At 39.6% G+C, this 24,758-nt stretch overlaps 1 protein-coding gene across 13 annotated transcripts in view; it reads right to left on the minus strand.

Moving 5' to 3' along the window:
• Positions 1-24,758, minus strand: part of LOC106611555 (rap guanine nucleotide exchange factor 2) — a 158,193-nt gene that overhangs the window by 39,523 nt on the left and 93,912 nt on the right. For all 13 annotated transcript variants that reach the window (XM_082955874.1, XM_082955871.1, XM_082955870.1 and 10 more), the window contains one exon: positions 24,576-24,743. In XM_082955874.1, the coding sequence (XP_082812000.1) occupies positions 24,576-24,743 (168 nt within the window). The remainder of the gene's footprint in view (positions 1-24,575; positions 24,744-24,758) is intronic.

Consider the following 24,758-nt stretch of genomic DNA (forward strand, 5'->3'; position numbering starts at 1 on the left):
TCTTCCAAAAACTATATTACTCCTGTCTGAACAGACAAATAAAATCAGTCAAAATACTACACCAGAGAACATAATTTACCCATAGAGGATCAATAGATAGAAAAAAATAGTGCTTGTGATAAAACTTTATCCACAGCTTAGTTGAGAGGGCCGCAATTTGGGCAGCATGCTCGCCAAATATAGAACCACTTGTTGCGTTATGGCCATAGACATATAATCCAAAGAAGGGTTTTGGAACATCTAACCCTGGCAATTTGACTGTTAAACTCATGGGTACACCAGCAATTGCTGCCAGTTCTGACTTGAATGGGAACCAAATCAAATCGTTATTAGTCACATGCACTGAATACAACAGGTGTAGACCTTACAGTGAAATGCTGACTTATGAAGCTCTAACCAACAATGCAGTTTAAAAAAAAGATGAGGAAGAATAAGAAATAAAAGTAACAAGAAATTAAAGAGCAGCAGTAAAATAACAATATCAAGACTATACACAGGGGAGTACCGGTACAAAGTCAATTTGCGGGGGCACCGGTTAGTTGAGGTAAAATGTACAGTTGAAGTCGGAAGTTTACATACACTTAGGTTGGAGTCATTAAAAACTCGTTTTTAAACCACAAGTCGGTTAGGACATCTACTTTGTGCATGACACAAGTAATTTTTCCAACAATTGTTTACAGACAAATTATTTCACTTTATTATTCACTGTATCACAATTCCAATGGGTCAGAAGTTTACATACACTAAGTTGACTGTGCCTATAAACAGCTTGGAAAATTCCAGAAAATGGTGTCATGGCTTTAGAAGCTTCTGATAGGCTAATTGACATCAATTAAGTCAATTGGAGGTTTACATGTGGATGTATGTCAAGGCCTACCTTCAAACTCAGTGCCTCTTTGCTTGACATCATTGGAAAATCAAAAGAAATCAGCCAAGGCCTCAGAAAAAGAATTGTAGAACTCCACAAGTCTGGTTCATCCTTGGGAGCAATTTCCAAACGCCTGAAGGTACCACGTTCATCTGTACAAACAATAGTACGCAAGTATAAACACCATGGGACCACGCAGCCGTCATACCGCTCAGGAAGGAGAAGCGTTCGGTCTCCTAGAGATGAACGTACTTTGGTGGAAAAAGTGCAAATCAATCCCAGAACAAAGGACCTTGTGAAGATGCTGGAGGAAACAGGTACAAAAGTATCCATATCCACAGTAAAACGAGTCCTATATCGACATAACTTCAAAGGCTGCTCAGCAAGGAAGAAGCCACTGCTCCAAAAGCAACATAAAAAAGCCCGACTACGGTTTGCAACAGCACATGGGGACAAAGATCATCATTTTTGGAGAAATGTCCTCTGGTCTGATGAAACAAAAATAGAACTGTTTGACCATCGTTATGTTTGGAGGAAAAAGGGGGAGGCTTGCAAGCCAAAGACACCATCCCCACCGTGAAGCACGGGGTGGGAGCATCATGTTGTGGGGGTGCTTTGCTGCAGGAGGGACTGGTGCACTTCATAAACTAGATGGCATCATGAGGTAGGAAAATTATGAGGATATATTGAAGCAACATCAAGACATCAGTCAGGAAGTTAAAGCTTGGTCGCAAATGGGTCTTCCAAATGGACAATGACCCCAAGCATACTTCCAAAGTTGTGGCAAAATGGCTTAAGGACAACAAAGTCAAGGTATCGGAGTGGCCATCACAAAGCCCTGACCTCAATCCTATAGAAAATTTGTGGGCAGAACTGAAAAAGTGTGCGAGTGCAAGGAGGCTGTGCTCCCCTTTTGTAGTCTGTAATATTTTGCAAGCCCTGCCACATCCGACGAGCATCGGAGACGGTTTAGTACGAGTCAATCTTTGTCCTGTATTGATGCTTTGCCTGTTTGATGGTTCGTCAGTGGGCATAGCAAGATTTCTTATAAGCGTCCGCGTTCAGAGTCCCACTCCTTGAAAGCGGCAGCTCTACCCTTTAGTTCAGTGCGGATGTTGCATGTAATCCATGACTTCTGGTTGGGGTATGTACGTACGGTCACTGTGGGGGGGACGTCATCGATGCACTTATTGATGAAGCCAATTACTGATGTGGTGTACTCAATGCCATCGGAGGAATTCCGGAACATATTCCAGTCTGTGCTAGCAAAACAGTCCTGTAGCTTAGCATTTGCTTCATCTGACCACTTTTTTATTGATCAAGTCACTGGGGCTTCCTGCTTTAATTTTTGCTTGTAAGCAGGAATCAGGAGGATAGATTTATGGTCAGATTTGCCAAATGGGTGAGCTTTGTATGCATCTCTGTGTGTGGAATAAAGGTGGTCCAGTTTTTTTCCCCCTCTGGTTGCACATTTAACATGTTGATAGAAATTTGGTACGACAGATTTAAGTTTCCCTGCATTAAAGTCCCCGGCTACTAGGAGCGCCGCCTCTGGGTGAGCGTTTTCCTGTTTGCTTATGGCGGAATACAGCTCATTCAGTGTGGTCTTAGTGTAAGCATCAGTCTGTGGTGGTATGTAGACAGCTGTATTCCGCCATAAGCAAATAGAGTATCTCATGATAAGCTATAGACCACACTACCTCAGGCGGGCAAAACCTTGAGACTTCCTTAGATATCATGCACCAGCTGTTATTTACCAAAATACACAGACCGCCGCTCCTTGTCTTATCAGACGCCACTGTTCTGTCCTGCCGATACAGTGTATAACCAGCCAGCTGTATGTTGAGAATGTCGTCGTTCAGCCACGACTCCGTGAAGCATAAGATATTACAGTTTTTAATGTCCCGTTGGTAGTTTAATCTTCCGCATAGGTCATCAATTTTACTTTCCAAAGATTACAAGTTTGCTAGCAAAATGGAAGGAAATTAGGGTTTATTTGATCGCCTATGAATTCTCAGGAGGCAGCCCGCCCTCTGGCCGCTTTTTCTCCGCCTTCTCTTCACGCAAATGACGGGGATCTGGGCCTGTTCCCGGGAAAGCAGTATATCATTCACATCGGGCTCGTTAAAGGGAAAAAAAGGATTCTGCCAGTCCGTGGTGAGTAATCGCAGTTCTGATGTCCAGAAGTTATTTTCGGTCATAAGAGACGGTAGCAGCAATAGTATGTACAAAATAATTTAAAATATAAGTTACAAACAACTCAAAGAAACAAACAAAAACCCAATTGGTTAAGAATACGTAAAACGTCAGCTATGTTCTCCGATTGATTGTGGCTGTCTGTTTGCCTTTCACAAATTTCAAAATACAAATCGCTCAACATGTGGGAACTCCTTCAAGACTGTTGGAAAACTATTCCAGGTGAAGCTGGTTGAGAGAAAGACAAGAGTTTGCAAAGCTGTCATCAAGGCAAAGGGTGGCTATAAAATATATTTTTTATTTTGTTTAACACTTTTTTGGTTAGTACATGATTCCATATGTGTCATTTCCTAGTTTTGATGTCTTCACTACTATTCTACAATGTATAAAAAAAAAAAAAAAAATGCAATGATAAGGTGTCCAAAGTTTTGACTGGTACTGTACGTACATTATTTCATGATGTGTCAAATATTTTATTTAGTGCATTATTATACAGTATAAGCATTAGAATAAGCTGCCTCAATATTTGCAGCCATATTGGTGATATCTCTCTAGAAGCTAATCGATCTATAGTATTATGGAATAATTCTAATGTTAAGGTAAGATTTGAATGTTGAAAGCTGATCAGAGAGCAGCGCTTCCTTTCTTTCGATCCTGTCAGTATCGACACATGCTCCAACGATGCACTTAGCGAACGTTCTCCGAGTGGGAAATGGATGTTACATCTTCGGCCGTTGTAGTAACGACACATCGTTAAAACAGTCGTAAGCCTAAGTTACAGTGCTATTGGGAAACCGGGCCCTGGTGAATAGGTAGAAATGCCCCTGTATTAAGATGTGTGTCAGGGCCACGGTGAGGTGTTCAGTCTTAACAGATACACTCGGTCTGCAAACTGTATGATTGATGGCCATTGGTGGCCATGTGAAAGTGGGTCTGAGCATTGTACAATGTAAAATAAGGTATATGAAATAACACGATCAGCAGTTGAAGTGTTTAAGCCTGGAAATGAACGTGGCTTGGTGAACATCACAGAATATTCAACCTCCCCATTATATTGGCTGCATAACATTTAATCTTTACAGGCAAAACTGTGAGACAGTGTGTGTGATTGACTGACTACATGAGATTGAGTAAGGAGTATAAGAGTACAGAGAAAGTCACAAACCAGGCACAATGCTGATGTCATCATCCAATGTTGACAGAGACATGGGACAGTGAGGGAGATTAGATGGCATAATATGACCCTCTACTAGGCCTACTCTTTCTATTATCCTTCAAATGTCTGTAAGCATAGTACTCAACACTGTTGCTTTGGAAGTTCAAACTCTTACCAACAGTCAGTGATGAGGGAATTGCCAAATCAGTCCAGGTTCAGGACAACAGTTTATATGCAAATTAATAGTTACAAATGTAGGCTACATAAGTCCATACATGCTTATCATGGGAATTGTGAACTTTCAAAACTGTTCTGATTACATGAGGATAAAGTGCCCCCCCCCTATCATAACTTGCCTACATAGCAGGCAAAAAAGAAAATGAAGATGTCTTCTCCCAGGTCGGTCATTACAGAAGCAAGTGCTTGGATCGGTCTCTGTGTGTTTCTATGATGTTGTCTAAATCCTTTTAACCTGGGGCTTTTGCATCCGTGCAGCAGTTGAACCTAGGCACAGCAGAACAGGCCACCACAAAGGACAGCTCTAAAAATAGGACCCCTGCTTTTCCACGGGCGCGTCTGTCTGACATGTTCGTCTGACTCCTCTCTCGCTCTCATTCATCTTGTGCTTAACTCTGAACTGAATGTTCACCTAGCACTCCTATTTTTTTTTCACCATCTCTAATCTGATTTTGTCCGGAGCCAGCAGCGTCCTCGAGTCAAAATCGGGACATGAGAATACTGGAGTATCAGAACATCTGATAGAGAACGTGGGCGTACTACATTTAAGGAGTGGTATTCAATCTAAAGCAATAGCCAGCTAATTGGGTAACACAAACACTATTCTTGGTAAATCCATTTGAATTCAATCGCTTGTTGACAGCATCCCTTTTGATTTTAACAAAACCTTGCATACATATTTGCCCATTGTAGATGTGCTTAGAAAGTGACTTTTTGGACCAGGACGCAAAAACATTCACGAGATAAAAGGTGCTCAAAGTTGACCCATTTTGCATACCCCACCATACCATGAGACATCCATGTCCATCACTGGAAAACATAAACGGCTGAGATTGATATCAGGGTTTTTTATGGATAAAAAAAGGGCTTAGGTAGTGTAGTGGGCATGGCAATAGGCTCGGTCAGCCAGTCGAAGTGGCTGAATTTTAGAGCACAATTTTCGCAGTGTAGAGACATCTTTTCATTATTAAGCCAATTTCCAGCAATTCTACACATTTCTCCATGGAGCTGTGAGAAATGTTTGCAGTTTTAAAGCTAATTTCATGCGATTCTACATATTCTGCCATGGGGCTGAGAGAACGTTATGCAGTTTTAAAGCAAATTTCCTGCAACTCTGCATTTTGCTATGGCTAATGCTGTGTTATTTTTGCACAAACTTAATAACATTTATAAACCGGGTAGTTTGGATACTGATTGGCTAAAACATCATTTAGTCGTGTGTATGTGAGACCGTATACCATGACTATGATGTTTAGCGTTTTCACCTCGATAAAATGGCTACATCAACAATAGTTTGACATGCCGATGTACAAAATAAGCATTTAGATTAACTTGAGAAACCGAAACGAAAAGAACATTGTGAAACAAACAAAGTGGGCACTTACCTGCTTCACTGACTGATATGCAGAAAACGGGATACATTGTGAGTTTGGGAACACAACATAAAAACGGAGCTGAACGTCATTCTACGGGACCTGTATGGTTCAGTGAGAAACATGAATGCCGAAGAATATGAGATTAGCAGCTATGCTGGACTTGAACCGACATATCAACGACCCCCCCTCTCAGTTTGGCATAGAGTATACAGAAGGACACCGAATTCACAACGAGCAACAATGTGTCTGTCGGCGTAATTAAAAAGTTTAGGGAAGAGGGGCGCGATAAAGCTGCCCACCAGTGAACGGCTACATATGGTATGCAACTGTTAGCGTGCTAAATCACGCTAATGTACGTTGACAATATAACCGGTCGCTATGTAGGCCTAACTATTATCCTAACTATTAGCTAATGTCTTGTGTTTCAGGTACACAAAAACGGCGATGGGAAATGAACATCCTCGCAAAAATGCTGCCAAAGATCTGCAAAAGAGCTGGCCCGTCGCAGATTTACAAACCACTGCGATCCAGAAACTGTCGGATGACAGAGGCACGAGACAGAGGTACGATAAATACTGTCTGTCAGAGGACAGAAACCTCCCCTCAAAGTTACTGGAGGCCAAATCTGGAAGCGGTGGATCACTATTCTCTCTGACAACACAGCAGCAGCTCCCCCAGTTAAAAGAACGCCATCCATTTCCAGCAGCGTGGAGCCAACAAACGATAACATCGGACCATTTTTTCACTAAATGGCAACATTCAGATCAACATGAATAAATAATTGCCATGTGTTAGACACTCTAGAAGTGGTGCTAATGCTCGGTTTTTGCATACATTTAATGTAAGAATGCAAGCTAGCCTGTGGTTGTTGCATAGCAACCAGTCTAGGATGAGACTTTTGTCCAGACTACTTTTTCTGGCAGTATGTATTTATTAGTTAAAGCAACATTAATTTTCAATTTAGATGTGTAGTTCCTTGCCTTACTGTGTTGGCAACCCGTTTACAAAAGCAATAAGGCACCTCGGGGGTTAGTGGTATATGGCCAATATACCACAGCTAAGGGCTGTATCCAGGCACTTCACGTTAGCCGTGGTGTATTGGCCATTTATACAACGGGTGTCTCTAATCCTGAATGTTGATTAGTTAAAACCTTGCTGGAGTGCTGCATCAGATCACCTGACCTCAACCCAATTGAGATGGTTTGGGATGAATTGGACCGCAGAGTGAAGGAAAAGCAGCTAACAAGTGCTCAGTATATGTGGGAACGCCAAGACTGTTGGAAAAGCATTCCAGGTGAAGCTGGTTGAGAGAATGCCAAGAGTGTGCAAAGCTGTCATCAAGGCAAAGGGTGGCTACTTTAAAGAATCTCAAATATATTTTGACCACTTTTTTGGTTACTACATGATTCCATGTGTTATTTCATAGTTTCGATATCTTCACTAAAATTCTAAAATGGAGAAAATAGTACAAATAAAGAAAAACCCTGGAATGAGTAGGTAAGTCAAAACTTTTGACTGGAACTGTATATGGATGCGGTAAAGAGGTCAATCAAACTTGACCAAAACAATGGAATTGCCATGGAAATGTGTGGGGGAAAGGGCCATTCGAAAGATCCTGAATCTCCTCATGGCCCCTCAGCAAAAATATTTTGCACTATGTTGAGGTAAAACAAATGTAGTTTAATGCTTGTATGGATGTCAACCCCAACACATGTTCGTGTCAGTCACCAATCAACTGCATTACAGTTAAAAATGACTGGCTACCACTACCGATTTCTGTGTGAGCTATACACCAGTTTATATGAACAAAAGTTAGCATTTAGCAGTCACTTCTTCTAAACCTGAAAAGGGAAAACTTGTAAATGTTATGCAGCAAAAACCGCCAAATATATCCAAATCGGATTTAAGTAACCACATTGTGGCCCTGTTACAATACATAAATCATGATGGATGACAAATATCCACTTTGTTAGATTAGATTTGTTGAACGTGCACTAATCTGGTCAATGGAACAGTCTGTGTTACATTGACCCCTTTACCTTATCTATTGCCAGGGTTAGAGGTTCCAAATCCATTATATTTATATGGTTTTTCCACCCGAAAATGTATTTTCTGGAGATTTTATAAAAATATAAAATTACCTTTATCCAAAACCGTTTTTCCCCCTCAGATACACATTTTGTGTTGTGCCCGCCATTGGTTAAGACAACATGGTCTTGAATGCAGGGTGGATGTCATGTTTTGGCAGATAAATTTACTACAAATAAATGGTAATATCTGTTGTTTTAAATTATACTGCCAATCCTCAACAGTAAACCTATTGAAATCATAGAAATACGGATAATAGAATAGACAATATTTAAGTTGACATTTGATGGTGGGTGGATCTTTTTGGTAGTAATTAGAAGTTAAAATGTCAATTCAATGAACATCTAAAATAGTGTACGAGCTAAACTGCAGTGGTCTGAAGGGATAGGTCAATTCAATGAGTTCTATTTCTATGATTGAAATGACACCAACCCTGTATTCAAGAGCATGTTGTGTCTCAATGGATGGCAGGAACACAAAAACCTCACATGAAATAGGGTCCAAGCTAAAAACATATGAGAATATGTTTATGCATTTTTCGATCGACATTAAAGGTTTAAAAATGTCAATTTTATTAAAAAGTTTTTAGTTTAATAACACTAATCTTTTAAATTAAATCAAACTCAACTGTTTATCTTTTCCAGTGATGAAGACATGGATGTCTCGTTATGGTGGGATATTCAAAATGGGTAAACTTTGAGCACCTTTATCTCCTGAATGTTTTGGCATTCAGATCAAAAAAGTCACTTTCTGACCATGGGCAAACATGTATGGGATGTTTCGTTTAAATCAAAAGGGATGCTGTCAAAAAGAGATTGAATTCAAATGGACTCACACTTCTTCACTAAAGAATTTTACTATGCAAGAATGAATAGTCGTGTAGGCTACTCAACTCATGGTAGTCAACACAGCAATGTTCACACATAAACACGGGAAAACCTCAACCCAATCACACATCGATTAAAAAGCATTCACAAACCCACTTACTGGTTTGGTTCATGATTTTGTCTAAACCCAGGTATAAAGTAACACCAATTTTGTGATATCCAATTAGTAGTTAGTCTTGTCCCATCTCTGCAGGCGAAGGTCAAAAGCCATGCATCCACCGAAACACGACCCTGCCTAGCCACACTGCTTCCTGACACACTACTTGCTTAACCTGGAAGCCAGCCGCACCAATGTGTCGGAGGAAATACCGTACAACAGGCAACCGTGCATGCGCCCGGCCCACCACAGGAGTCACAGGAGCGCGATGGGACAAGGACATCCCACGGGATCGAACCCGGGTCTGTAGTGACGCCTTAGACCGATGCGCCACTCGGGAAGCCTGATTAGACCATCTTGAACATCACTTTAACGTTGGTTCAGCGGTTGAGATTCGATGTTCCTCCAACAGCTAAATTGTGCTCATTATCTCAGTTTGTAATCATTAAGCGGTGCAGCAATCCAAGTTATCATGTTCACTGCACTGATTACGACCATATTCCATATTGCTGTTTAATGGGTATTGCAACGTATCAGCGGAGAGGAGACTCATTTTCAGATGTGAAATTGTGAATCTCTATACAACCACAATTGCTTTTCAAATTCTTGTCCCAATAATATAGCTACAGGAAAATGCATTTGACACCATTAAATGAAAAGATATGCAAGTCTATATCTAAAGGTAAAGCTACCTACATACATGAAAGTGAGAGACAGACAAAGGCACATCACATACACACAAATAGAACTAGCACAGACAGCTGCAAAGCACAGGCTAGCGAACACACTGTACTGTTTTGTTCATGCATACATGTGAATAGATGTAATGTATCATGACACCTGTACCATGTACGACCATGATGGCTTTTCGTGTGTCAAAACTCAATGTGAGTGGTCCACAATGTGGTTGAAAAAAAATCTATATTTTGTATTGTATCGTTTAAGTGACACTTAAATACATTGTTCTAACTCCAACACACACACAGTACCTGAGCTTTAATGCATTCCTGGGAGCATTCAGGATGAAATGAAAGGCATGAAAAGAAGAAGCAGAGACGAAGATGGGTGTTATTAAACATGCAACTCAGGGATGGAGAGAATTAGGCCTGATGCTTCAATAGCTGCAATTGACAGCTGTTAAAAAGCATTATTCTGTGCCAGTTGGGCAGGGGTAGAAACACAAAAACATGTACATTATTCATTGAGCCAAACACTCCCATCGTCCTTTACCCGTTTCGCATCAAAACTGAGCTATCTGAAGACAATACTTCACTTGTTGGGCATAAAAGAGACCTTATAACAAGACTCACTCAGCCTCAACACAGACAGACACAAAAAGATTGAGAAATCGCAAGAAAGCCCTAATTGCATTCAGCAAGGGCACAGTCAAATAAGCGCCCATATTGTGAGACAAAACGGTTTCGGAATCATCATTAGACGCAATAACTACAATCCCCTCTGGGGAGTTTCAATTTTACATTGAAACAATTAACACCAATCATGGACGGAAATTAGCCTGTGGTTGGTTGGATACGGAGACGAAGGCGGGAGGTGATGTTGAGTTGAGGGGCATTGATTCGCTGAGGACGCCGCAGGCCGCGTACGTCGCACCATTGAAATGAAGTAACAGCTGCTCAGGGCCTAGGCAAGACGCTGGCGGCCACCGAGCAGACCCCGAAGAGAGGGATTACTCATCTGTTTGAGTGGAGAGGGAAAGATGGTGAAATGGAGAGAGTGATAAAGAGAAATTGAGTGAGCAAGAAAGAGAGAGACAAACACCACCATCACAGAGATAATACCGTCTAACCCAGGGTTGCCATGTCAGCGGTTCTCACAAATTGGCCAACTTTGAAAACGATGTCGTGGGTGAAAATGTATTGGTCGCGGGTTGTAGGTTTTGGGGCTACTTCTAAGTTGCACCGCCACCACCATGTAATTTCTCTTAAAAAATAAAAATCTATTTCACTGTGACCTGCTGCTGACTATCAGGCAGTAAGGCAAGCTGTTGCTGAGTGAGTGAGTTGGTTGAGAGAGCACTGCAGCAGGTAGCTTAGTCCGCCTCTTTCTTTTGCCCAACGCAGTTAAGCCAAAACCACGCACCGTTATTCAGAGGGGCGTTCTACAACGCTTTGAGCGCTCTCCAAGTCTCCAAGTCCGGGAAGTGAATATCACGCAGCGCGGAATTTACGTCACTGATAAATAACATTTGCCCTTGTATTTCAAGATTGAAAAATATAATAATATCGTGGACCGATCTAGCCATTAATAACGTCCCTTAACGCTCAAAGACATTCAATGGCTGTAGCATAACGTATTCGACTGAATGATTGGCTAATAAATATTTGAGAAATTATGAATAATAAGCATATGCTTTTACCTGATAATAGACTAATGACAATATAACTTCAAATACCGAGCTAGTAACGTTAAGTAGACTAGTTAAACTTAGCTGACCTTCAATTGAGGGAATTCAGCAGAGTTCTCTGAGACATTTTTACAACTCATTCAATCTCTGAAAATAAATACATGGGCAAATGTTACCAAACATGAAGATAGTAGGCAGCTAATTGCTAAATTACACTTTCCGTCCTTGCCTTGGAAGGCCACGGTCTCTGCGCTGATCGCCAGTGAGTGGGACAACGCTAGCTAGCCAATGGGAGCAGTTGGCTTAAAAAATAAAGATGCGCTTAGACGCGTGATTGAGAGGATACAGAGCAGCGCATGTCGTGGCAACTTTTTACCAGTTGTAGGTAGGCTATTTAGATTATCATTATGGAGACACCTATTTCCAACCCTTTTTCCATAAAACATTAACATGCTAGAACTGATGCGCATCAAGAAATAACATTGACAAAGCATTGAAAAACTACTTCGGGCACATTAGATAAATTCGCTCTGCGGTGGTTTAAACTCCATGCTAATGTCGACTTTGCTTATGGAAAACGGTATCAAGCGAAGTGTTTTACGCATTTTGGGTCTCAGGGGTTGTGCGAGTGGACATTTTAAATGGAAGGTTTGAAACTCCCTCTCATGCTTCTGTTATGGGGGAAAGTCCTCAATGAAACTGCCATTAAATGGAGAAGCCCGACTGCAGTGTGCATTTCGGGGCAGGGCTCAATGTGGGCAGAGTCAAACGCGTTTAACCCGAACCTTTGAACCTCACTCAAGTTGAGGTTCAAGTCGAAGGTATCAAAGTCAACGAAAGCGAATCTTAAACCTAACCTACATGGATACAAATATAAACCATGGAAGTGAGACTGTCATTATGCATAATGTACTTTGTAATATTCATGTTATACCAGTGCAGTGGTATATTTTTATATAACCAACTACCGCACCGATGTTAGCATAGCATTAATTAGCACCCATTTGCACGTGAGCTAGCTAATTAGTAATTAGCACCCTTTTGCAAGGTAGATAGCTAATTGCTTACATTTAGGAAGTCTAATCTGGACAAATTTGCCTACTTGAGCAGTAAGCCTAGGTTTACATGTGCAGTTATGTAATCGATTTGATCATTGATTGCGTTTCTTCAATATATGCCTTATGTTTGGCGGATCTAAATGTGTATCGTTGATGCCGACAGCCATTCCCTAAGTTACACATAGCGAGTCTACACAGCCCACACATAGAATATACAATTATGAAATTAAATGCCTATTGCTTATTTTATGCCTTTCTAATTATCATGCCTTTTATGTCTATGCTTATTTTCTTTGATGTATAGAGACACTAGTGTGTTATTGGAGGGCGATAGTCTCTCCCCCCCCAAAAAAACCCCCGCAGCAGCAGTCAACTTCATCTCTGCACATAAGGCTGAACAATATATGGTCAACATCCACATCAAAGGTCATGCTTCAGTGAGGAACAGAGGTACTATTTCTTTCTTTGTTAAATATATTTGACATTCCTGTTTTTTGATTTGCTCTATTTTTTCAGTTACATCAGTGTATTTAATTGTATAACTTGTTACTTTACTGTTATTCCTCTCTTTCAGCGTTCACAATCAAAGTGTGACTTCAGTTGTAGAAATGCAACACACGTTCATTGTTGCACGGCAACAATAATCAATAGAGCAGTTTCTGAAGCACCCCCCAGAGGGACCTCAAGAGCACCCAGACGTAGAAGTCACCAGAGTCTCTGATCTCTTTACTGGGGCTGGTATAACTAAATGTACCAAGTACATTCGGCTTGTCAGTATGTCTATATTAGAGGTCAACCGATTAATCAGAATGGCTGATTAATTAGGGCCGATTTCAAGTTTTCATAACAATCGGTAATCGGCATTTTGGGACACCGATTATATTGCACTCCACAAGGAGACTGCGTGGTAGGCTGACTACCTGTTATGCGAGTGCAGCAAGGAGCCAAGGTAAGGTGCTAGCTAGCATTAAACTTATCTTATAAAAAAACAATCAATCTTAACATAATCACTAGTTAAACTAGTAATATCATCAACCATGTGTAGTTATCTAGCTTGTCCTGCGTTGCATATAATCGATGCGGTGCCTGTTAATTTATCATTGAATCACAGCCTACTTCGCCAAACGGGTGATTTAACAAGCGCATTCGCGAAAAAAGACTGTTGTTGCACCAATGTGTACCTAACCATAAACATCAATGCCTTTCTTAATCAATACACAAGTATATATTTTTAAACCTGCATATTTAGTTAATATTGCCTGCTAACATTAATTTCTTTTAACTAGGGAAATTGTGTCACTTCTCTTGCGTTCTGTGCAACAGAGTTAGGGTATATGCAGCCGTTTGGGCCGCCTAGCTTGTTGCGAACTGTGTGAAGACAATTTCTTCCTAACAAAGACAGCCAACTTTGCCAAATGGGGGATGATTTAACAAAAGTGCATTTGCACAATCGTTGCACGAATGTACCTAACCATGAACATAAATGCCTTTCTTGAAATCAATACACAGAAGTATATTAAACCTGCATATTTAGTTAAAAGAAATTCATGTTAGCAGGCAATATTAACTAGGCAAATTGTGTCACTTCTCTTGCGTTCATTGCACGCAGAGTCAGGGTATATGCAACAGTTGGGCCGCCTGGCTCGTTACGAACTAATTTGCCAGAATTTTACATAATTATTACATAACATTGAAGGTTGTGCAATGTAACAGCAATATTTAGACTTATGGATCCCAGCCGTTAGATAAAATATGGAACGGTTCCGTATTCCACTGAAAGAATAAATGTTTTGTTTTCGAAATTATAGTTTCCGGATTTGACCATATTAATGACCTAAGGCTCGTATTTCTGTGTGTAATTATATTATAATTAAGTCTATCATTTGATCGCGCAGTCTGACTGAGCGGTGGTAGGCAGCAGCAGGCTCGTAAGCATTCATTCAAACAGCACTTTCCTGCGAAGCATTGCGCTGTTTAGGACTTCAAGCCTATCAACTCCTGAGATTAGACTGGCAATACTAAAGTACCTATTAGAACATCCAATAGTCAAAGGTATATGAAATACAAATGGTATAGAGAGAAATAGTCCTATAATAACTACAACCTAAAACTTCTTACCTGGGAATATTGAAGACTCATGTTAAAAGGAACTACCAGCTTTCATATGTTCTGAGCAAGGAACTTACATTAGCTTTTTTACATGGCACATATTGCACTTTTACTGTATTCTCCAACACGTTGTTCTTGCATTATTTGAAACTAAATTGATTTTATTGATGTATTATATTAAGTTAAAATAAATGTTCATTGTTCATTCAGTATTGTTGTAATTGTCATTATTACATATATATATATATACACATACATACACCGATTAAATCGGTATCAGCTTTTTTTGGTCCTCCAATAAATCGGTATCGGCGTTGAAAAATCATAAATCGGTCGACCTCTAGTCTATATGGAATAGTCTGTCTCCATTCCCATGAGGAAAGTAAATAGCATTATCAATCAGGATAGATAGTAACTGTATATATATGCTCAATGAAATCAAATAATTACAAAGTTATATTTATCAACAATTTTAACAGTACATGACATGCATAACAAGTCAGTTGTTCACTGCAACAATTTCAGTAGCTTGTCTCAAATATAGCATGAAGCAAAAAGTGTTAACACATGTGCTGGTACCACTTTATATAATATATCTTCAAAAAATAAATACTTTTATTCAACGTTCGTGTTTGTATTCAGTGTGACTGTTAAACCTCAGATGGACAAAAAAAAAAAAAAAAAAACACTGGTGGGCGGGGTCACCCACATTTGGCCCCATCCCAAACTGCACACTGCAGTCAGGGGTACTTGATTAAATGTGGAGAATTAACTCTACAAGCAACACTAGACTCTTATTATGGTGGGAGATTTTAATACGGTCTTCAATACCTCTATGGACCGTAAAGGAAATCACACTACAAACTATCACCCTCAGGCACTTAGGAAATCATGAATGTCATGGATATATTGGAATTAGTGGATATATGGAGGCTTAAATACCCTGACATTGTAAGATATACATGGCAGGCTTAATCAAGCTAGTCGTCTTGATTACTTTCTTATGTCTATCTCTCTGTCACCAAAAGTAAAAAAAAAGTGTTGATAGGGGACAGAATGCGGTCGGATCATCACATAATTGGCATATATATATATATATATATATATATATATATATATATATATATATATATATATATATAAAAACTCTTACAGAATTTCCATGTGGGTGAGGATATTGGATATTTAATCAAAGCCTACTAGATGATAAATTGTTTAACTAGGACAGAAGAATTTAACTGACTTTCTCCAGACATAACATACACTTAGGTTGGAGTCGTTTAAACTTGTTTTTGAACCACTCCACACATTTCTGGTTAACAAACTAGTTTTGGCAAGTTGGTTAAGACATCTACTTTGTGCATGACAAGTAATTATTCCAAAATGTTTTACAGACATATTATTTCACTATCACAATTCCAGTGGGTCAGAAGTTTACATATGCTAAGTTGACTGTGCCTTTAAACAGCTTGGAAAATACCAGAAAATGATGTCATGGCTTTAGAAGCTTCTGATAAATTAATTCACATAATTTGAGTCAATTGGAGGTGTAACTGTGGATGTGTTTCAAGGCCTACCATCAAACTCAGTGCCTCTTTGCTTGACATCATGGGAAAATCAAAAGAAATCAGCCAAGACTTCAGAAAAAAAATTGTAGACCTCCACAAGCCTGTTTCATCCTTGGGAGCAATTTCCAAAGACCTGAAGGTACCATGTTCATCTATACAAACAATAGTATGCAAGTATATTTTTGGAGAAATGTCCTCTGGTCTAGATGAAACAAAAATAGAAATGTTTGGCCATAATGACCATCGTTATGATTGGAGGAAAAAGGGGGAGGCTTGCAAGCCGAAGAACCATGAAGCATGGGGGTGGCAGCATCATGTTGTGGGAGTGCTTTGCTGAAGGAGGGACTGGTGCACTTCACAAAATAGATGGCATCATGAGGTAGGAAAATTATGTGGATATATTGAAGCAACATCTCAAGACATCAGTCAGGAAGTTAAAGCTTGGTTGCAAATGTGTGTTCCAAATGGACAATGACCCCAAGCATACTTCCAACGTTGTGGCAAAATGGCTTAAGGACAACAAAGTCAAGGTATTGAAGTGGCCATCATAAAGCCCAGACCTCAATCCTATAGAACATTTGTGGGCAGAACTCAAAAAGTGTGTGCGAGCAAGGAGGCCTACAAACCTGACTCGGTTACACCAGCTCTGTCAGGAGGAATGGGCCAAAATTCACCCAACTTATTGTGGGGAGCTTGTGGAAGGCTACCCGAAATGTTTGACCCAAGTTAAACAATTTAAAGGCAATGCCACCAAATATTAATTGAGTGCATGTAAACTTCTGACCCACAGGGAATGTGATGAAAGACATAAAAGCTGAAATAAATCATTCTCTACTATTATTCTGACATTTCACATTCTTAAAAAAAGTGGTGATCCTAACTGACCTAAGACAGGGAATTTGTACTAGGATTAAATGTCAGGAATTGTGAAAAACTGAGTTTAAATGTAATTAGCTAAGGTGTATGTAAACTTCTGACTTCAACTGTAGGTACAGCAGATCCCCTTATTGTATGGGACACTTTTAAATGTGCCTTTAGAGACCATGCAATTCAGTACTTCTCTATAAAATAAAAGCAATTTAGATCAAAATAGTCCATATTAACAAAATAAATTGAAGGACTAACAGTACAGTTAGATAGCAGCAATAAAAACAGTACCACAGAGGCACAGAATAAGTTAGAGGAAAAATAAAAATAAATGGAGGAACTTAGTCAAGAAACATCCAATGTAATATATTATAAAAATAAAGCGAACTGGATGGAATATGGGGAAACATGCACCAAATGATTTTTCAATGTTCAATATAGAAATGCTACCAAAAAAAATGAATTGAAACTTCTTACAAATGGAGTCACGCATGATTCACCAAATTATATTTTGAAAGAGGAAGTAAAGTACTTTAAGAATATGTTTTCGTTTGTCTCAATCTCCACTAACCGAAGCTAATTGTGTGGATTTTTTCCTAATAAAAATGTAAAATTAACATCTGTACAGAAAGACACATGTGACGGTCAAATTACAGATGCAATTAAAACCTTTAAGGCTGGGAAAACTCCAGGGCTGGATGGCATACCAGTGGAAGTATACCCAGAGGACCATTATTAGCATGTTTTAACCACTCCTATATAAATGGTAGATTATCAGACACACAACAAGGTCTGATATCATTATTACTGAAACAGGACCCAAGACCCAATGAAAAAAATTGGAGGCCTCTTACACTTCAGTATTGTGATGCAAAAATCCTAGCTAAATGCTTGGCGCATTGAATAAAAAAAAAAGGTATTGTCAGATATTATTCATCCTAATCAGACAGGTTTTTTACACGGACGATACATTGGAGATAATATAACACAAGTACTGGAAACAATAGAATACTATGAAATATCGGGGACACCAGGCCTGGTTTTCATAGCTGATTTTGAAAAGGCTTTTGATAAAGTACGACTGGAGTTTATATATAAATGCCTAGAATATTTAAATTTTGGGGAGTCTCTTATAAAATGGGTTAAAGTTATGTATAGTAACCCTAGGTGTAAAATAGTAAATAATGGCTACATCTCAAAGTTTTAAACTGTCTAGAGGAGTAAAACAAGGTTGTCCACAATCGGCATATCTATTTATTATTGCCATCGAAATGTTAGCTGTAAAAATTAGATCCAACAATAATATTAAGGGATTAGAAATCCGTGGCTTAAAAACAAAAGTGTCATTGTTTGCTGATGATGCATGTTTTCTTTTAAAATCACAATTAGAATCCCTCCATGGCCTCAGAGGATCTAGATACTTTTGCAAACCTCTCTGGATTAAAACCAAATTATGATAAAATATTACGTATTGGATCACAAAAAATTGCTAATTTTACATTCCCGTGTAGTTTACCAATAAAATGGTCTGACGGGGATGTGGACATACTCGGGATACAAATCCCAAAAGAAAGAAATGATCTCACTCCAATAAAGTTATCTATTTTTGCTCAGATACCTGTCTATTTGAAGAAAAATCACCCTGATTAACTCTTTAGTCATATCACCTATTTGCTATGGTTTTGCCTACACCTAATGACCTGTTTTTTAAATTATATGAACAAAAAAATTCAATTATATTTGGAATGGCAAGCCAGACAAAATTAAAAGGGCCTATTTCTATAACAAATCTGAATTCGGAGGGAAGAAATGATTAAATATTAAAGCATTAGACCTCTCACTAAAGGTATCAGTCATACTTAAATCCAAACTGGTTCTCTAGTAAATCAGTCTCACCCGATGTTCAAGAATGTCCTTTTCCCCTTTATTCAGATTACAACTGCTCACTTTCGGTTGTTTGAAAAGGAAATAATCTCCAAAATATATATTTTTTTTTAAACAAGCCTTGGAAAGTTGGTTGCAATTTCAGTTTAATCCACCTGAAAAGACAGAACAAATAATACAACAAATATTGTGGTTCAACTCAAATATACCAATGGATTAAAAAAAAACGTATTTTTCATTGAAATGTTTAAAAAAGTTACAATTTTAGTGAATGATATAAATAGGACTGGTGGAGTTATGTATATAAATTGCAAAATAGTTTGGTAGAGATTTTCAATGTACCCATTCCATGGCACATGGTTTATGAATTGACACGTAAAACAACGCCAGATTCAAAACTTCACATTTTTCAATTTAAATGACTATACAAAATTCTTGCAACCAATATAATGTTATATATATGGGGGATACAAACTCACCAGCTCTGCAGATTTTGCTGTGAGGAGGCAGAGTCATTCAATCATTTATTTTGTTACTGTCCATATGTAGCTCATTTTTGGTCACAGGTCCAGGAAAGGCTGAAGAATTGCAATCTTTGCCTAGAACTAACACTGCCGATAGCAATACTGGGTGATTTGAAAAGCCATAATCAATCAGTAATATAATAATTATTTTAGCTAAAATGTTTATCTTTAATTTACAATCTGTAGAAGCTATGAGAATAGAAAGGTTCGGTACTTTTGTGAAACATCACAGCACATTTGAAAAATATATAGCAAATAGAAATCCAATATGAATGGTGTTAAGAGATAGATGGGAGGGGTTGAATGTAGCTGAAGGGTGGGAGTAATAACAAGAACCAATGTAAAATGTATATAGGTTCAGAAATGTTGTGAAATAGCACAGTTGGATGGACATCAGAAATAGAGGAAGGACAAAAACAAACAAAATATAACTATTGTAAAATAGATTGTGTCTGTAAAATGTATATAATAAGTATAAACTGAAGGTAGAAGCCTAAGTGTTATTGTTTATTAGTTTACTCCAATTGGGGGAAGGGTGGTAAGGTTTGCGGGGAATAATAAAGGTATATTCTAAAACAAATTATGTATATATGTATGAATGTTTATGTATGCATGTTTATGTATGAATATGTTATGTATGGGTATGTACATGGATAGATAGATATTTACAACAACAAAAAAAGATGGGGGATTGAAAAAAAAAGTGGAGAATATGTTTGCATCTGTTGGCTATCTAGTAGCCTATTCATTTATATGCCATTGTAGGCTACTGTAGGCTACCATTTGACACAATAAATATGTTGAAAGTACAATATCACTGGAGTCATTGCAAACCAATTTGTGCCACTTGTGTAACCTACCTGGAGCTTGCAAACGGATTTAATAAATATCCTATAACTTCAGTTTATCGTTGTTGTAGCCTTAAATGGGAAGTTATGAAAGCTCTATCGCAATTGTCAATTAGTTAATTTAACACATTAGATTGACATAAATCAGTCAGATTAGGCTACAGATAAAGATAAGCATATACAGATTATTAACATTTAATTCAGTGATTGAAATTAAGACCCCATCTTCAGTAGGCTATTCCAGCAGGCTATTGAGAAACAAGCACTTCCTACCTCGAAATCAACCCCCCTATTCATGTATAATAAATGAGTCTGTCAATTTGAACTAAGCTAAATCGTTCAGTTTACATCTTGCCTAGGCAACTGTAGGCTATCTGAAATTATATGTAGGCTTATCAGGGGCTATAGGCTACCTGCATCTAGCTAAGCAAACCATGGCAAAGTTGATATCATAAACCCAGGTTTTAATCTGTAGCCTATGCCTATTGAAATGACAAGTCAACCTCGCAAATGGGCTATTTATAGCTAACTGTTTGTAGTCTTAACATCTGGCACATAATAACAGCACAGTTGCCAGAAAATAGACTAATATTTATTTTTTAAAGTTTGTCCAAGTGTTTCTGGCACACAGATTGAGATCCTCTGTCCAACTTTCATCAAACTCAAACTCTCCTGTTGGATTAGTTCCTATAGCAAAAGGGATTTATATACAATTATGAACTGGGTGGTTTGAGCCCTGAATGCAGATTTTGGGTTTAAATATATTACTGAGCTTTGAGTGTTGCTAGTGCAGGTAGCACATGGAATCATGGTAATTCTGCCAAAAAGTTATATTTTTAATTATCAACTGGGTGGTTCGAGCCTCGAATGCTGATTGGCTGAAAGCTGTGGTATTACAGACCATATACCAGGGGTATGACAAAATCTTTATTTTTGATGTTCTAATAACGTTTATAACCATCTTATTATAGCAACGGCTAACGGCTGTATTTAGACACTCCACATTGTGTCATGCTTAAGAACAGCCCTTAGCCATGGTATATTGGCCATATACCATAACCCCTCGTGCATCATTGCTTAATCATAGCAGTCAAACGAGTTAAACCAACATCCATTGATGGAAAATGATCTGGCGAGTTTCATATGTTTTTTTGTTGTTGACATTCAAATTCCTTTATGGTCACGTCATAATATTTTGATGAAAACGCTACTAACGTCATTACGTCGATATTCCTTCTTCATTGGCTTGATGTTGTTATGGAAAAAGGATTTATTGTATAAATGTGGAAACTCCTAACTTACTACATTTTTAAAACTAGTTTTCAGGCCTTTTTGGCATGTTTTGAGTGGTCATTGTTATGGAAATGTTAACTGGACCTGGCAACCCTGATCGAACCACACTGTTGACAGATTCTAAATTGACATTAATTTTACCACATCATGAAAGAAATAAAGAAACCAAGAGAAAGAGAGAGAGCAAGAGGGACAAGGAGAAAAAGGAGAAAAAGAGCCAGCCTGAATAGGTGGTGCCCATTCTGAGGACAGAAGGGGCTCAGTCAGTGTGGCCGACCTCGTCTGAGCGCGTGCGGGTTGTGTGATGCATTCTAAGATGTCTGATCGCGTCAGCTGCAGGGCTCACAGATAGTCTAAACCACAATTGCTGATTTGACGTCTGTTTTTAAGTCTGTTTAACTGCATTTTTCATTTGAAACTTGTCCTTTAGCATTGCTATTGTTTTAGTAGCTTGGTTTCTGCCTTTGACGCTATTAGCCTTACCCTCATGTGAGAGCCAGGCTATTCTAGGCTTTTCATTTGGTGAAGCACCAGATAATTTTTGCTTTCTGAGACTGAGGTAAAATGGATGTCTGGCAAGTGACAACTATCCATTATTTAATGACGCGTTTACCCTTGGGAGTGTCTTTTTCAGGGGAAGACCAGGACATTGGGCTACACACAAAACCAGACGTCCCAAGGAGACCACCAGTGCTAGGTTAGCATGCCAATGGCAGTATACCTGTTATAATTTATTAAGACACAGTAGCTGTTGGTCACATCCCATCACATCAGGTCTACGCTGGGGGAACAAAGGCTTGGGACCATCTCTTTGCTTAGAGGGCCTTCAATGGGGATGGACCCCACTGAAGGAAGGCCCACACTTAAAGCGAGTGTCCTGTATATTGTTTTCAATAAAACACGTTCCTGTCAACCATAGATGATTGGCAATATTTCTATATAATTTGTTGAAGAAAAAAAATGTGAAAGTAGAGACAGCAGATATATTTGGATCGGTGTCATCATAGGTAGATAAATACCTTGAATGAAAGACCCCTTGCTGTAAATGGGATATCCCCACAAAAACAACATGTTTTTACAATACACAAGACCAATGTCCATGCAATACACCTATTCCGAATGTCTACCAAGTGAGATTTAAAGGGACGTAAATTTGAGTTCCGAAGACAAACCCAAGCTTTTGGCATGTTACACTGCTCTCTCTATTCCTCTGCCAAAAGTTTCTCTCTGGTGCATTTTCCACCTCTAAATGCGCCTTAGGGTTTGAGAAGGAAAATCCCAGCGCAGCCTGGCATTCCAAATGCGGGAGATTAGCGTGCTACATGTCATCTTAACATCCCAGCCCATCCAAGCTTTCCCCCAATGCGCTCAGTAGTATAGTCTCAACTGAAGTTATTCCCTCTACGTACTGCTTTACTTCAAGTGCAGTGCACTCCACTCCACTCCACACTACTTGTTACCATGGCACCCCACTTATTCTTCCCACAGGGCCTCTGAGGAGAACTAGAATTGTGTGACAGGCGTCGTCAGGCCATGAGAAAGTTCAGGGTACCCTTTTATGTAAAAACAAGAGCCAGTGTACATTTAGGGGGCGGTGTTGGGGGTGGGGGGGGTGGATGACGTCCAGCGCGTTTCCGCTTTGTACGACAAACCCAGATTATTCCATGGTGTTCCAAACGAGCCGGGGTACTCTCGCTGACACCATCCTCCCTTTGGAATTGCAGAAATAGGAGGAATGGATTGAAATAGGGCAGAACTGGGGCTCATGAAAAATAACATGGGGCATGGGGTGTGTTCACATCATGAGTGAACATGGGTTCCCATGAATAGCAATATGGGGTGTGTTCACTTGATTGTACTGTACACTTCATTATAACAGAACACACTTTAGGACCCATCTCGGGCACTGCTATGGCCACCTCAGTGGACTGTGGTGTGCTCCATTGGAAAATAAGAGAGACTCCATCTCCACACATGCTGCCTTTTTAGAATATTTGGGGGGAGGGGTTTGCATAAAGATAGGCACAGCTTTGGGACTACATGATGAACAGGATCCCTGTTCTCTCTTCCACACAGACTGTTCTCTTCTCTCCCTTCACTCTCCTCTTCCCTCCTTTCCAGTCATGCTCCTGCTGATTTCGCTGGAGAAACCAGCTGGCTCTACAATTACCATCCACATCAACCCCTGGTGGGTGACTCAACACAGCTTCTCCCTTCAACTACATGGAACTCATAGAGCTACACTGTGTAGAATAACAACCACCCTGACACCGCCTGGAGCAATTGGGGACACAGGGGTTATGGGGTGAAGGAAAGATGCAAAGGGAGTAAAGGCAGTGGGTATATGGGGGTGTTGCATAGAGGCACTAGTTCTAGAAAAAGGGCCCAAAGATGACACAGGAGGGTATAACCTATATATAGTCTATTAAGGTCAGACAGTGAGGTTGTAGCAAATGGTGCACAAGAGTCGAGTAGAGAAAGGTATACAAGGTAGCCTACAGCGAGGATAGCAAAAGGGTGCACGGCATGAACAATGCATTTTGAGTACAGGTACCCAGAAGGGTAGAATAATAATATAATGGCCAAACAAGGCACAGCAAGCCTACAGCAAACACGATACATTGACAACAACCTAACTATAGAGCACAGCAAAGTAGAAACAAGGGTGCACACAGATCAGGGTATACATGTAAGGTACTAACTAGTAGGCTACACAGATCAGGGTATAAGGTATTAACTAGTAGGCTACACAGATCAGGGTATAAGGTATTAACTAGTAGGCTACACAGATCAGGGTATAAGGTATTAACTAGTAGGCTACACAGATCAGGGTATAAGGTACAAACTAGTAGGCTACACAACCAGGGTATAAGGTATTCACTAGTAGGCTACACAGACCAGGGTATAAGGCACTAAACTAGTAGGCTACACAGACCAGGGTATAAGGTATTCACTAGTAGGCTACACAGGTAAGCGCCCAACAAGCTTAGACTATGTTAGCCGACACAAGCGGAGGCAAGGTAAGGAGTATGTTAGGCCAACACAGAAACTCAAACTACACAAACTGGACACGAGTGCCACGAGTGTCCAGCAACACAAAACAGCCTATTTACTAACTAAACAGGAGGAACCAGGTAGCTAGATGGTAACTCACGGTATGGTATCCCCTGGCTATGGGCGGCTTGCCGGTGGGGTACGGGTCCACCGTGTCGATGATGGTCTGCCGCTCGCCCTTCTGGTTGATCTTGCGGAACCTCCGGCGGGACTGTCGGTGCGATGCTTGCCGCTGGAAGTACTCCTCATTTTCATCCATATAGTCCACCTGGGGAAATCGGGT

Source organism: Salmo salar, chromosome 09, assembly GCF_965601325.2.
Source record: "Salmo salar chromosome 09, fSalSal1, whole genome shotgun sequence".
Lineage (NCBI taxonomy): Eukaryota > Metazoa > Chordata > Actinopteri > Salmoniformes > Salmonidae > Salmo > Salmo salar.